General features: G+C 34.9%; 1 protein-coding gene across 1 annotated transcript in view; it reads right to left on the minus strand.

Moving 5' to 3' along the window:
* LOC107727206 (CMP-N-acetylneuraminate-beta-galactosamide-alpha-2,3-sialyltransferase 1-like) overlaps positions 1 to 10,651 on the minus strand; it is a 12,178-nt gene extending 1,527 nt beyond the window's left edge. The window contains exons 1-7 of the mRNA XM_016537001.1: positions 10,428 to 10,651; positions 8,811 to 9,101; positions 7,907 to 8,100; positions 7,604 to 7,783; positions 7,474 to 7,519; positions 7,247 to 7,366; positions 5,104 to 5,661 (exon numbers count right to left, since the gene is read on the minus strand). Coding sequence (XP_016392487.1) covers positions 5,494 to 5,661; positions 7,247 to 7,366; positions 7,474 to 7,519; positions 7,604 to 7,783; positions 7,907 to 8,100; positions 8,811 to 9,077 — 975 coding nt within the window. The 5' untranslated portion in view covers positions 9,078 to 9,101; positions 10,428 to 10,651 and the 3' untranslated portion in view covers positions 5,104 to 5,493. The remainder of the gene's footprint in view (positions 1 to 5,103; positions 5,662 to 7,246; positions 7,367 to 7,473; positions 7,520 to 7,603; positions 7,784 to 7,906; positions 8,101 to 8,810; positions 9,102 to 10,427) is intronic.
* Between the last annotated feature and the right edge of the window lie 2,184 nt (positions 10,652 to 12,835).

A 12,835-nucleotide genomic window follows, 5' to 3' on the forward strand; every position in this document is an offset into this window, starting at 1 on the left:
AAGAAAACATGTAATTTCATGGTGTAACCACTAGATGCCTGTATAGGAATCTATAGAGAGGCTTTTGAATTCCCTAGTTGTTTTTATACATAATTGTTTACTTTTATTAGGTTGTGGATTTAAATGTATATCAAGTAATATTATGTATGTTAAGACTCATTTTGGCTATATGGTTATAGCCATACCAATTCATTTGAGTGTGTATAATTGTGTGTGTGTGTGTGTGTGTCTGTGAGTGTGTAAGTGAGTGTGCGTGAGTGGATGTGTCTGTTTTGCACTCTTGATGTTTTAGAGTGTAATGCCATTTTCCATTCATTTCCTATGGTCGGTCATTTTTGACCAAAGACCATGAGTGTGACACTTTTTTTTACGAGCACTTAGCTTTTTCGAATCATGCCCTCAATGTTTTTTGTGCGTTCACATACCAAGTGCCATAAAAGTCACCAAGTTTCGTACCATTCCGATTTAGCTACGATTTTTAAATATTCAAAATGTAAAATTCTTCGGTCAAAAGTGACCGAAGACCGCACAAGGGTTTAAACACGCCCCTCCAACTGTCAGTGTTCCGTGAGTTTTGACAGCACGCGAAGGAAAAACCGCGTAGCAGAAATGTCGAGGAGGTGTGTTTTAGGTTGGTGGTTCTCCCGAAACCCTTTTCCCAATCCCCAAAATACCTTGGTTTCGGTCACGATGGCTCGATTTTTTGCATTTCCTCCTGCTCCTCATCTTCCTCCGACTGCTCTAAACAAAATTCTTCTCGCTGGACTGAGACTGCTGGTGGTGTGTCAGGTGGTGAGTAGTCCTCGACAATTGACTGCAAACTTGCGTTCAGATCTGCCTCCATTTCAGAATGGAACTCATACTTTACTACATCCAATCAGTTCGCAGTAGAAAAAAAAAACAATCCACGCCCTCGGTTTTTCTCATTTAAAGTACGTCACAATCCGCTTGTTAAGTGGTGACGTAACGAGTCCAACGAATGCTGTTTCCGGGTCCAAGCCTCAACTCATTTCACTTGAGAATATTATTTATTATTATTATTCCTTTATTTAACCAGGAAATCACATTGAGATATTGCTATCTCTTCTTCCAGTGAGACCTGGTCAAGACAGCAGCACATAAAGTTTCATACAAAAAGAATCACAGAGACAGTACCACAAGTTACACAAACAAAATTCATAAATAAAATCAGATCATGAAAAACAATTACAAGTATCCTTTAAAACATTATACAAAAGACATTTAAAAGTACTCAATGTTGGAAGTGTGTCAAGATTAATTACATTTTGCAATTCATTCCAGGCCCAAGGAGCATAAACGGAGAAAGCACATTTACCAAATTTTGACAATACCCTTGGAACTATTAACCGAATACAAGAACCTGATCTAGTACAGCGACTATTTATATGGATCGTTAACAAATTAGAAATATAAGATGGTAATTTACCTAATAGAGCCTTTATGATAAATAAGTACATATGTAAATTTCTCCTTTGATGTAAAGATAACCAGTCTAAAGATCCGTGACTCTGCACCAGTGACAAAACGTAATGCTGCATGATAAACAGAATCTAATTTTAAAGAAGTAGCTGCATGCATATATAAATGATCACCATGATCAATTATTGATAAAAATGTACTCTCTACTAATTTCTTGCGGGCCTTATAAGGGAAACAGTTTTTTAGACGATAAAAGAAGCCTAGTTTTGGTCTAAGCTTTTTCAACAACTTATCAATATGTATATCAAAAGCTAATCTTTCATCCATCCAAATACCTAGATATTTATAGGAACTAACTCTTTCTATAAGTGAACTATAAGGTTGTAATTGTCAGATCTGTTACCTTAGTGCGACCGCGACTAAAAATCATATACTTTGTCTTATTTGAGTCTAAAACCAATTTTAACTGCAACAACGAGCTCTGCAAAATTAGAAAAGCGTCCTGTAGTTGCTGTAAAGCTTGTTTTAAAGAAGATGCTGCCGTATAAATAATTGTATCATCTGCATACAAATGTATTTTAGCTGAGTCTATGACCTAAATCATTAATATAAATAGAAAATAACAAAGGGACTAAAACAGATCCTTGAGGTACTCCAGTATTTACATAAAGAAAAGGTGAGTTGTAATTTTCAACAGACACACATTGAGTGCGTTCTGAAAGATAGTTTTCGAACCATTTTAAAGCAGCTTCACTGAGACCTACATACCTAAGTCTCTGCAACATTAATTTGTGATCTACTGAATCAAAAGCTTTAGACAGATCAATAAATAAAGCGGCACATGACTTTTTACTATCTAGAGAGGTTATAATATCATTTGAGACTAATGTAGCTGCAGTAATGGTGCGATGTCCCATTCTGAATCTTGACTGATAATCCTGAAGAATATTATTGGCTGACAAAAATTGTTTTAATTGATCATTAATCAGTGATTCAAAGACTTTTGCTAAGACCGGCAATTTAGAAATAGGGCTATAGTTATTTGGGTCTGCAGGATCTCCCATCTTTAATAATGGAATAACCATTGCTGATTTCCACATTTTTGCTATTTCGTTGCAGGTGAGACTTAAATTAAATATAGTGGCTATAGGTTCTGCTACAAGATCAGCTGCCAATCGTAGGAAGTAAGGCTCAATTTGATCAATTCCTAGTGATTTTTAGTATCTAAATTCTCTAGTGCTTTATGAACTTGTGCAGTAGTAATGGGCATACAATTAAATGAATATGAAGTGCAGTTTTGAGCAAACTCAAAACTGAGCCGATTGATGTAAAATAATTATTAAAAATATCTGCAATAACTTCTCTGCCCTTAACTTCAGTGTGATTAATGTTTAAATGATTTGGGAAATTAGATACCAGTTTAGGTACTGAAGCAGACTTGACTAGTTTCCAAAAGTTTACAGGATTATTTAGATTTTAATTTATCATAGACAAATAATAATCACAGTTTGCACTTTTAATTTCGTAATGCTCTATTAGAAATCCAATCAGTAGAGTTCTTTGATTTCTTTGCCTTGGCCCATGCAGAATTCCTCTGTTTTATAAAAGTAGAAATGGTGTCATTGAACCAAGGATTATCTTTACCACTTATTCTAAATCGTTTAACTGGAGTATGTTTATCACATATGGATAAAAAATGTTGATCTGAATTAGTCCCAGGCCAAATTAACATCTGGTATACATGAAACAACACCCAAATCACTAAGATAAATATCACGTAAAAAAGCTTGTTCATTAAAATGCTTAAAAATCTTTTATAAATAAACCGCGTTGAAGGTCTAGGAGTTTTACAATTTCTCACGCAGACAACTGCAGAGTGATCACTAATATCATTACAAAAAACTCCAGATGCAGAATACCTGTGAGGAGCGTTAGTTAAAATTAAGTCCAATAAAGTATATTTGCTCAAATCCTTTTGGATTTATCCGAGTTGTTGAATTGATCAGCTGTACCAAATGGAGAGAGTCGCAAACCTCCTTAAATGAGTCGGAGAATGACGATAACCAGTCCCAATTCAAATCGCCAAGTAAGATCAATTCATATTTAGTCCAATCATGAAGAAATTCTGCAAGAAAAGTGCATACTTCACTTGAAGAAGATGAAAGCGGGCGATAACAACCAGCCACAATAATGTCAGAGCCAAAAACCAAATGTAGTCTAAGCACCAGCAATTCCAAGCCATTTATTTTGCTAAATGACTGTATGCAGGACCAATTCAGATTAGACTTCACATATATTTCAACTCCCCCTCCTTTTGTTGCACAATCAGGTCTGAAGACATTATAAGCATTAATGTTAATCACATCATTTTTGACAGATGCTTTTAACCATGTCTCAGTGAAGACTATTATGTCTGCATCAGTCGTATCTGCCCAAATTCTTAAGGAATCCATTTTATTTATCAGGCTACGCACATTCAGATGAAAGAACCGTAATCCAGGCTAATGCTGGACCCGGGTTAGGGTGAACATTACCCGATAAAAAAAGCAAAATGAAAACTAACCATGATCTCCTCTTTGGGCCCTCAATTGAATCCCCGCCGCAAATAGGCATCACACGGGCTGATAATCTCCCTTTCCCCTGAGTCCATAAGCAACGCAGTCCACGCGAAATTTCTTCAGAAGAGAACAGCAATCCACGAGATATATCTCTCCAGAATAGCCGGAGCGTCGGGCCATGATTCCTGAGAAATCCCGGTACAGTCCCAGCATACAGATCTGGTCACTGTGGCTGATGATAAAGCGCAGTTATCTCATGATCGCTCTCGCTGCTATCGGCAGTATAATCCAAGCCACAAAAAGGCACGCCAGTCCCAGGTATCCACAGGGTCGTGTAGCAACACAAGTAAATAAAATAAATAAATATACGCATTTTCTTCTTCTCTTTAAAAGCGCTACCTGACCGAATGCACCAACAAAAACTGGGAAAACACTTAATATATGCAATAAAAACACTTAGATCAAACAGTTAAGGACAAACCAGCGCACATGTCTACAAACAAGCCGCCATCTTGATTTTGAATCTGAATACTGAATACTATCTGAATACTGAATCTGAATACTTGAATACTATCTCAACAGCTGTTTATGAGCACTGTTCATTCATATTGAACATTTAAGCTAAACGTTTTCAAACTTACGGTGTACACTACAGTTTCTGTGCTCTCAGCGTCCCAAACACAAATAATTTTTATATTTATTTATTTATATTTTCATTGTCTGGCTATCTGGGATTTCGGTATGTAGTTAAAGGGTAGGATTAAACATTTTTTTGGTAGTATTATATCACATTGTGAGTGTATATTAGCACCGTTTGTTGTTTTCTCGTGGCATCTGATAGAGCGTTTGGACCCGGAAGCAGTGATGTGTGATGCGTGATGTCAGACTTAACAAGCGGATACGAAAGTAAAGTCGGTCGCAACTTCCGGTTCACACAGACTTCAAAAAATGAAGGAGGGAGAGGGTAGTGAATGATGTCCCGGGTCGCTAAAGACCCGAGGTATACATTTAAGGGTTAGCCAAAATAGCATTTGAAAGATTATGATCCGATTCCATACAAACATTCCAGATGTTTTATATATTAGTACTTTAGTACAAGAACAACAGGTACATTGAATAGGTTTACAGTGATACAGTAAGGCATTATAAATAAGAGTAGGGCATTATAGAGAATTTGCTACATATCTTAAAACAATAATAGCATTGTTAGTTTTGAAATTTTTCATTAAATGGAAGAACTGCCTTTTTTATCCCTTTATATATTGAAATCTTGTTTCTCTGTTTAATGCGTAAACAAACCTGCATGAACATAGCAAAACTGAGGTAGTCATAAGGTTTGTTAATGCATTAAACTCTTGGCCACAAGAAAATGGTGTCGTTCCCTCAACATAGGATCACGTGGCCACAACATATCTATTTCCACAAGTTAATATGTTTTGACCACAAAAAACAAAAAACAAAACATTGAACAGACCATGTATGTTTCTGGTGATTTTTATCTATACCCTTTATATATTGAAATCTTGTTTCTCTGCTGAAGCTGATGCATTGTTTTGTTTTCAAAGTCTCCACCATGAGGGCCGCCTTTATAGTGAGTGCGAGTTTTGTCAAAGTAATGATGCCAGGTTCCAGTACTTGAAGCCCCAAACCCAAAGACATTCACCTGTGTAAGAGACAGAGCAGTTTTGTCATTTCACAGTGTTCAAATCAAATTATACTTCTCCTAAAGGTGCATTCAGTCATTTTTTCTAATTAAAAAGTTTTACCCCTATGGCAGTGGTTCTCAATCTTTTTTGGGCCTCCCTACCCCATTATCAAGGTCCCTAACCACCCCCATCAAATAAAATGAAGTCTAATTGTCTTCACTGAATATTAAAGTTGATTATTATTTTGTGTTTATAATGAGGACTGTTATTATATGTACAATACCATTGAAATGTCATTACGATTTTTAAGAAATTGTTACTTTAATTCAAGAATCCATTAAATTAATCAAAAAAGATAATTAATGGTCATTTTGGTGGGTAAATTCCACATTTAAAAATTGCTTCTAGTGCCCCACAATGCTCTCTGAATGCCCCCTTTGAGAAACACTATAATATGGAGTTAGATTTGTTGCATGCATATTTTGTTGACATGTTCAGTTCAGTTAGATTTGTTGTGGCCACAAGATAAAAATTAACTCACGGAAACGGGATAATTTGTCGTTGGCGAACCGAGATCATTTTGATGACATTCTTATGTCATGGCCACGAATTTAATGCATAACCATAGCAACCTGGGATAATCATAAAGTTTGCTTACGCATTAAAATCTTGGCCACGAGAAAATGTTGTTCCCTAAACATAGGGTCACATGGTCACGGCATAAGGATGTCGTTACCTTCACAAAATGATCTTGTGGCTGCCCACGACATATTAGAACATTTGTTGTGGCCAACTGAACATGCCCCTTCCTGGTCACAGTTAGTTACTGACTCTGCTCCCACCCTGATTGTAATGCAAAACATGATTGTTTGGAGTGAGAGCGTGCTACAATCGGTTAGTGCTATATGGCTGTTATCTGATTGGCTTAAGTAGTGGTGGGTGGAGTCTACCTAATTGTGGATTTGTGTGCATCTGATTGTTAGAAATGTTTTAAAATACACAAATGCACAGTAAGAAATACACAAATGTGTGCAGCAATGCACAAATGCAAAGACAGCTATCCTTAATGTACATGACACAACCCACAAATGAATGCCGCAAAGTTGTGTTTGTGACATAAAAATATATTTGTGGATACTTTTTTATTTGTAAATCTCAGTTTATTTGTGAATAAAATGTATATATTTGTAGATTTCATTCTATTTATTTGTGAATTTCTTGAATGTTTGTGAATCTCTTCACATTTATTTGTGGCACAAAATCTATTCTGGAACTATCTGGAAAATATGCAACAATTCTATCTGAATGCAATAATCTATCTGGAAATATGCACAAATTCTAACCCATTTATAATAGAAAATTTAATCAAAGTCATATGGGATGAAAAGCCCATGTAAACCAAATTTGAATAAAACTGATGCTATTTAAGAAGAAGATTATCGTTAAAATCAAATTTTGTGTGCACATGCAAATTATTTTAGGGCCACTTTTAGGTGGCAAATATTTACATTTCTGCTTAATGTGTACCTTTTGTTTTGTTTTAATATATCATGTGTCTTTCACAAATTAGAAGTCTAAACTGAAAAATGCTAACAGTTTTACCTGATCACAGATATGCAGGGCAAATAATATTGTAATGAAGCCAGTAGATGGATATCTGCCATGTTTCATCAGCCATTTCTCATAGACGTATTTTATGAAAGCAGGGTGGAGGATCATCACCTGAACAGACAGAATCAGAAACATTTATGAGGCATACACGTTTGCTTATTTTAAGGCTTAATAATCCGTCTCTTGATCCTAAATTTCATTATGACATGGATACTCACCTTGTTCTCGTCTGCATTGACTGAAGACTTGACTCGTGTGTAGGTGCTGAGGAACAAAAAGATGGCTTACTAATTATGCAATTATATAATTTCATATTTATTTAACTGTTTTTTTTTAAACAGTGCTCACTGTGTAATGTGTCTAGTGGTGAAAGTACTTATGAGCCACTGCATGTCACGAATCTTAAAGGGAAAAAGGACAAGATGGGTGGAGTTGTCCAAGTCCACAGCGCTCTCAGGATACAGAATCCGGTGAGTCGTCTTAGACCCCACATCCTTCTCATAACCTTTTGTCGGGCCTTTATTTATCCTGAGAGAACAACACAGGTAATGGGTGTTGATAGGCTATCTAAAGAATTATTCCTAAAGAAGAGCCACTGTTGTAGAGAACATTTATCAGATTATTCTCTGTAATAATATGTTCTTCTAGTACCTAAAGACAACATCATGCAAATCTATGAGAGACCCATAATGGGATCCCAGAAGGTTTGCCGAGTTTCCCACCACAGCACAGGTTCTGCAGCGATCTGGACTGGCATCTGAGTAGTGCTCCTTATCGGGGAAGAGAGAAAACAGCTGATCCACCACCTCTGTGTAGTTAACTCTGGGTGTTGATGATTGTAGACCCTGCACAAATATTTGAAAGATCAAGATAAACATCAAACTGGTTTACCTAATATTGACTTCGTGTGAAGACCATCAAGATAAGACTGTTGATTTGTATCTTCAATTTCACATCGAGAATTTCAACATGATTCTAGGGCGTTCCTCACAGACTGCATGACTAGTTTCAGGATGTTATGCTGTTATCAAGATGTATATGCAAAAATCTAGAAACTAAGCTGTGTTATTTTGGCACAGAACAAGTAAAATATAATTAAAGAGGTACTTTTGAGGTATGCTTTGGTTGTAGAACAAAATGTGAAAGTCTCTTCAAGTAATGTTAAAATACTTTATTTTACTCATAAATTGAAAACTGCCATTGTAAAAAAAAAAAAAAAAAAAAAATGAAATTCACAAGGGGCGCTGTGTCACAAAAATTATAATAAACACTTTTATTTTATTGTTTTATTTGAAAACTTATAAATGCTAGTTATACCCCGATACAAACACATGTCGTCACCGTTTATGGGCGGGGCCCGGGGCCCCATGATTTACGCCACTGCTGTAGCTTACAGCAAAATTAAGCATATTTTCTCTCTCTCTCTCTCTCTACATACATACATATAAAACACAGACACATACACTAGTTCTACATTTACTCGAGACTGAAGTATTTGATTACTACTGAAATAGCCTACTTGACAATATTTAGCATTTAATATTTAAAATCTTACCCTCCACCATTTGTTGGTGTCTCGACGTAACGCACTGTTTTTTCTGTTGAGCAGAGCTGGAATGGTGGGATCGTATCGATAAACGAACCAGTCATCGTCCATAAAGCCCATGACGCAAGTTTTACAGGAGCATGAAGCTTCAAAGATAGAATCATCAAAGGAGTCTATGGTAATATTGATCGGGTTTGGGGTGTACAAAAAAAAGATGGTCATGAAGCTCAAAAGGAGGGTGATTATAAGAGGCGTCAGTCTATTGAAGATGTTCATCTTTTGCGTGCTTGCGTCTTGTTCCTGGTGAACAAATAAAATGTAATTAAAAAGACAGAAAAACGCATCAGTTAACATTATAGTTTTTTTTTTATCTTCAAAAGGCACGTTTCTGTGTTCTGAAGCTACCGTCCAGCAAAATGTCAACATCATATAGGCTATAAGTTATAATATCCACGGTAATTTCTGTCTTTTCTGCTTGATTGTATGAGTTCTCAGACTTTAAACTCGATTTTAGATATATAATTCAATTCAAAGTAATAGAAAAAATTAAATGTTACTTCGACTCCTTTAGTTGTAGCCTACTTAAATGTACAAATTAGGTGTCACTGTGATTTAACTAAGTAAAGTATTGTTTTGGTGTAAAAAACAACAACAACATATTTTATTTATTTTACGTCATGATTTAATAATTAATGCGTCAGAAGGTTAATTAATTAAACGGGTTCAGATTTATCGCTTGTTTCAATTCGGTTACATAGGCTATTAAAAACATAAAATAATGCTGAAATAAAAACAGAGATTTAAAACTTTTTTACCAATAGAAGAGTTCAATTCGATACGGGTTGACACAAAACGGTTCTTAAATTCTGTCCGGGTTTCCATCCAAAGTTGCGAATTTAACTTCTGCGCAAAATTGGAATATCGCATAAAACATTTGCGAACAAGCACTGTTTCCATCCAACGAGTCAGAGCGAACGAAATCGTCACTTCCTGATAAACTGGCACCAAATATCACTAAGTAAGAGAAGCCACTGAATATAATAATTCTCAAATATAATAAATTACTTGCGCTTTGAGTGAGCAGACGAAACACAATAAATGCGGTCTTGCTTTCGGAGGTGAATGTCAGCTGTTTGGGAACGCAGTTGTGGTAGATCGTTCTGGGAGGCAGTTATACAGAAATACTTTGACGACAGACTTTGCTCGGGCACTTCAGAATGACCATGACAACATTTCAGATGCTGTGCAACTAAATCGGTCCGCTGGTTAGTCAGGTTATGCTGTCCCATAGCGCAAAGTCACATGACTTTTTTTGAACGCTCATGCGGGATTTATTCGCAAAATGCGTTTCCATCTCCCATTATTCGCATTAACCCTTTTTCGCACAAGTCAAAAACCACCTAAAGCGAGCGTAAAAAATTAGAAATTTGGCGTTTCCATTAGGCTACTCGTTTCTCATGCGATACTTCAAAATGCGCATTAAAACAGAGTGATAGGACAGTTACAAATATTAAATTTCAGAGGCAAAAACATGAAGTTGGTTTTACTGTTCGAATTTAATTACAAATTGACTAGTACTAATAATCAGTTTAACAATGATCGCAGTATATAAAAGGTCAAACTTACCCAATTGATAAGAGCGTCAGGAGTCTCCTCATATATCTTGTAAGCCAGTATTTATTGAGGTCTATAAATCATGATAATTATGTAATTAATTGTACAAGACGTCATTTCTTGACATCGGAATCATCAAAGCATCTGAGTGCCGAAAGCTTCTGCCACCTCAATGGAAAAAAACAAAAAAGAAATTCAGCTTTGTCTCTAAACTACCGGTTTTACCTGTTCATACCCCCGCGGATGATGCCAAAATGCAGTTACCAGTAGCAATGAAAATGTAAAAAATGTAATAAATAAATAAATAAAAGTGGTATACAAAAAGTGCAAATACATAGTAAGTAAATATATATATATATATTGTAATAATTATAATATCTAAAAGAGTTTTATGGTATTTAGTCTATAAACACATTTGTTTGGTATAAATTGAAATGCTTATAACACAAATGTCTGTAATTTGGCCTTATATTTCATTGCTCCTTAAACACTTCATCTCCCTTATTTGTTCTTTTTGTTACATGAGAAATCATGAAATAGATATTACAAAAAGTAGCTTTAGAATTGTTTATTTTTTTCATTTTCTTTTTACATATATATATATATATATAGGCTATATATATCGGGTAAAACATTTAATTAACCAAGAAAAAAAAGTAACAGTGCTTCATAAGTCTTTTTAGATTTTTTGTTTCTAATATTGCAAAGTAGTGCCATATTGTTTCATTTCTTTTATAAAATGTTTACAATTTGGCTTATATATAGCCTAACTATAGCCTATGTCTGGGAGTTCTGTAATGTATAGCGTCACACAACACGGTGGGTGGGGGTGATTTAGCCTACGTGACCAAGAGCACAAGGATGGGCGCTTAGAACCTATTTTAAATGTATTGTTCTTTTGAGATAAAAAAAATAAAATCCATTAGATTCTTCATACAAGTATATTGACTAATAATTCGTTTAAAGCATCAGTGGTTTTCTGAATAACCCAAACTGTTTTGATGAATGTTTAATCGCTTAAAACATAAATTGAATTGCGGTCTTTGAGCCTAAGCACTTGCAATTTGTGAACTATTTTAAAATAATAATGATAATAAGAATCAAAATAGTTTGTCCACACCGCGGACGTCAACAATTTTAATGAGAAGTGAGTTTTTGAAAGATTTTTTTTTGAAAGAAAGTTTAATCTGCTCTAACCAGTTGTAGGCTACACCCTCCTACAATCCTGACAGTGAGGATCAAGGTCCAAAGACATACATGCTTCGCTGGATTCAAAGCTGAACAGTAAATGTGAGTAATTTATTTATTTTTTGCCACGTTTACCATTTATTTCTCAAGTGTATTACGATATTTAGTCCCTCTTTTATGTCTATTGCTTATACGATGTTCAGGGTTGTAATTAGATGAATAATCTGATACCCCCCAGCAAGCAATTTTGCGTTTAAAAGACGTCTATTAGCCGTCTAAACACAGCCCAGACGTCTAGGCTAAAACAAGGCTAAATTTGGGCTGTCAGTGAAAATCTAACAGACGTCTAATCATAGCCCAAGAATAGACTAGTCATCAATTAGACGGCTATTAAACGACTACATATATACGCCTAATAGACGGTGAATATGGGTCTAGGCTAAAACAAGGCTGAATTTGGGCGGTCAGTGAAAATTTAATAGACGTCTAACCATAGCCCAAGAATAGACTAGTCATCAAATAGACAGCTAATACATGCCTACATCTAATAGACAACAAAATGGCAATCCATCAAAACAAAATTTGACAACTTAAGACAATACAAAATTATAAAAATGCAAAAGAATTAATGACAAAATAAAATTTTATAAATACAATACACTTAAATATAAATATTATGATTAAAAAATCTGGATTTTTTAACAACTTAAGATAATAAAAATATACAAATGAAAAAATTAAATATTTTAAATAACTTAAGATATTTAAAAGAAAATCTAATACAAATCAAGAGCATGTTATCACACTTAACATTAAAACATTACGGATAAATGACAACATAAAAAAGATTAACCCTTTTGTTGGTTTACTTTTAACAAATAAAACAACCAACAGTGAACTTAAAGGAAATTATTAATTATTGGTTTTATTTCTTGTTTAAAATGCTTCCCAACTGCATTCCTCAAGTCCAACTCTGTTGCTGCCGGGAAGTTGGTCATCACAGCATCTGCCAAATAAGAAAAATAAAAAAAGCACAAGAAAAGCTTGGCATATTTTTTTTTTTACTTTAATTACACTAATTGTGACAGGGAGTCATTCTCTTTTGCTTGGATGCCTACTAAAAACAAAAAACGAGATATACAGGTGCATCTCAATAAATTAGAATGTCGTGGAAAAGTTCATTTATTTCAGTAATTCAACTCAAATTGTGAAACTCGTGTATTAAATAAATT

This window comes from Sinocyclocheilus rhinocerous, unplaced genomic scaffold, assembly GCF_001515625.1.
Source record: "Sinocyclocheilus rhinocerous isolate Xijiao unplaced genomic scaffold, SAMN03320098_v1.1 scaffold1154, whole genome shotgun sequence".
Taxonomy (NCBI): domain Eukaryota; kingdom Metazoa; phylum Chordata; class Actinopteri; order Cypriniformes; family Cyprinidae; genus Sinocyclocheilus; species Sinocyclocheilus rhinocerous.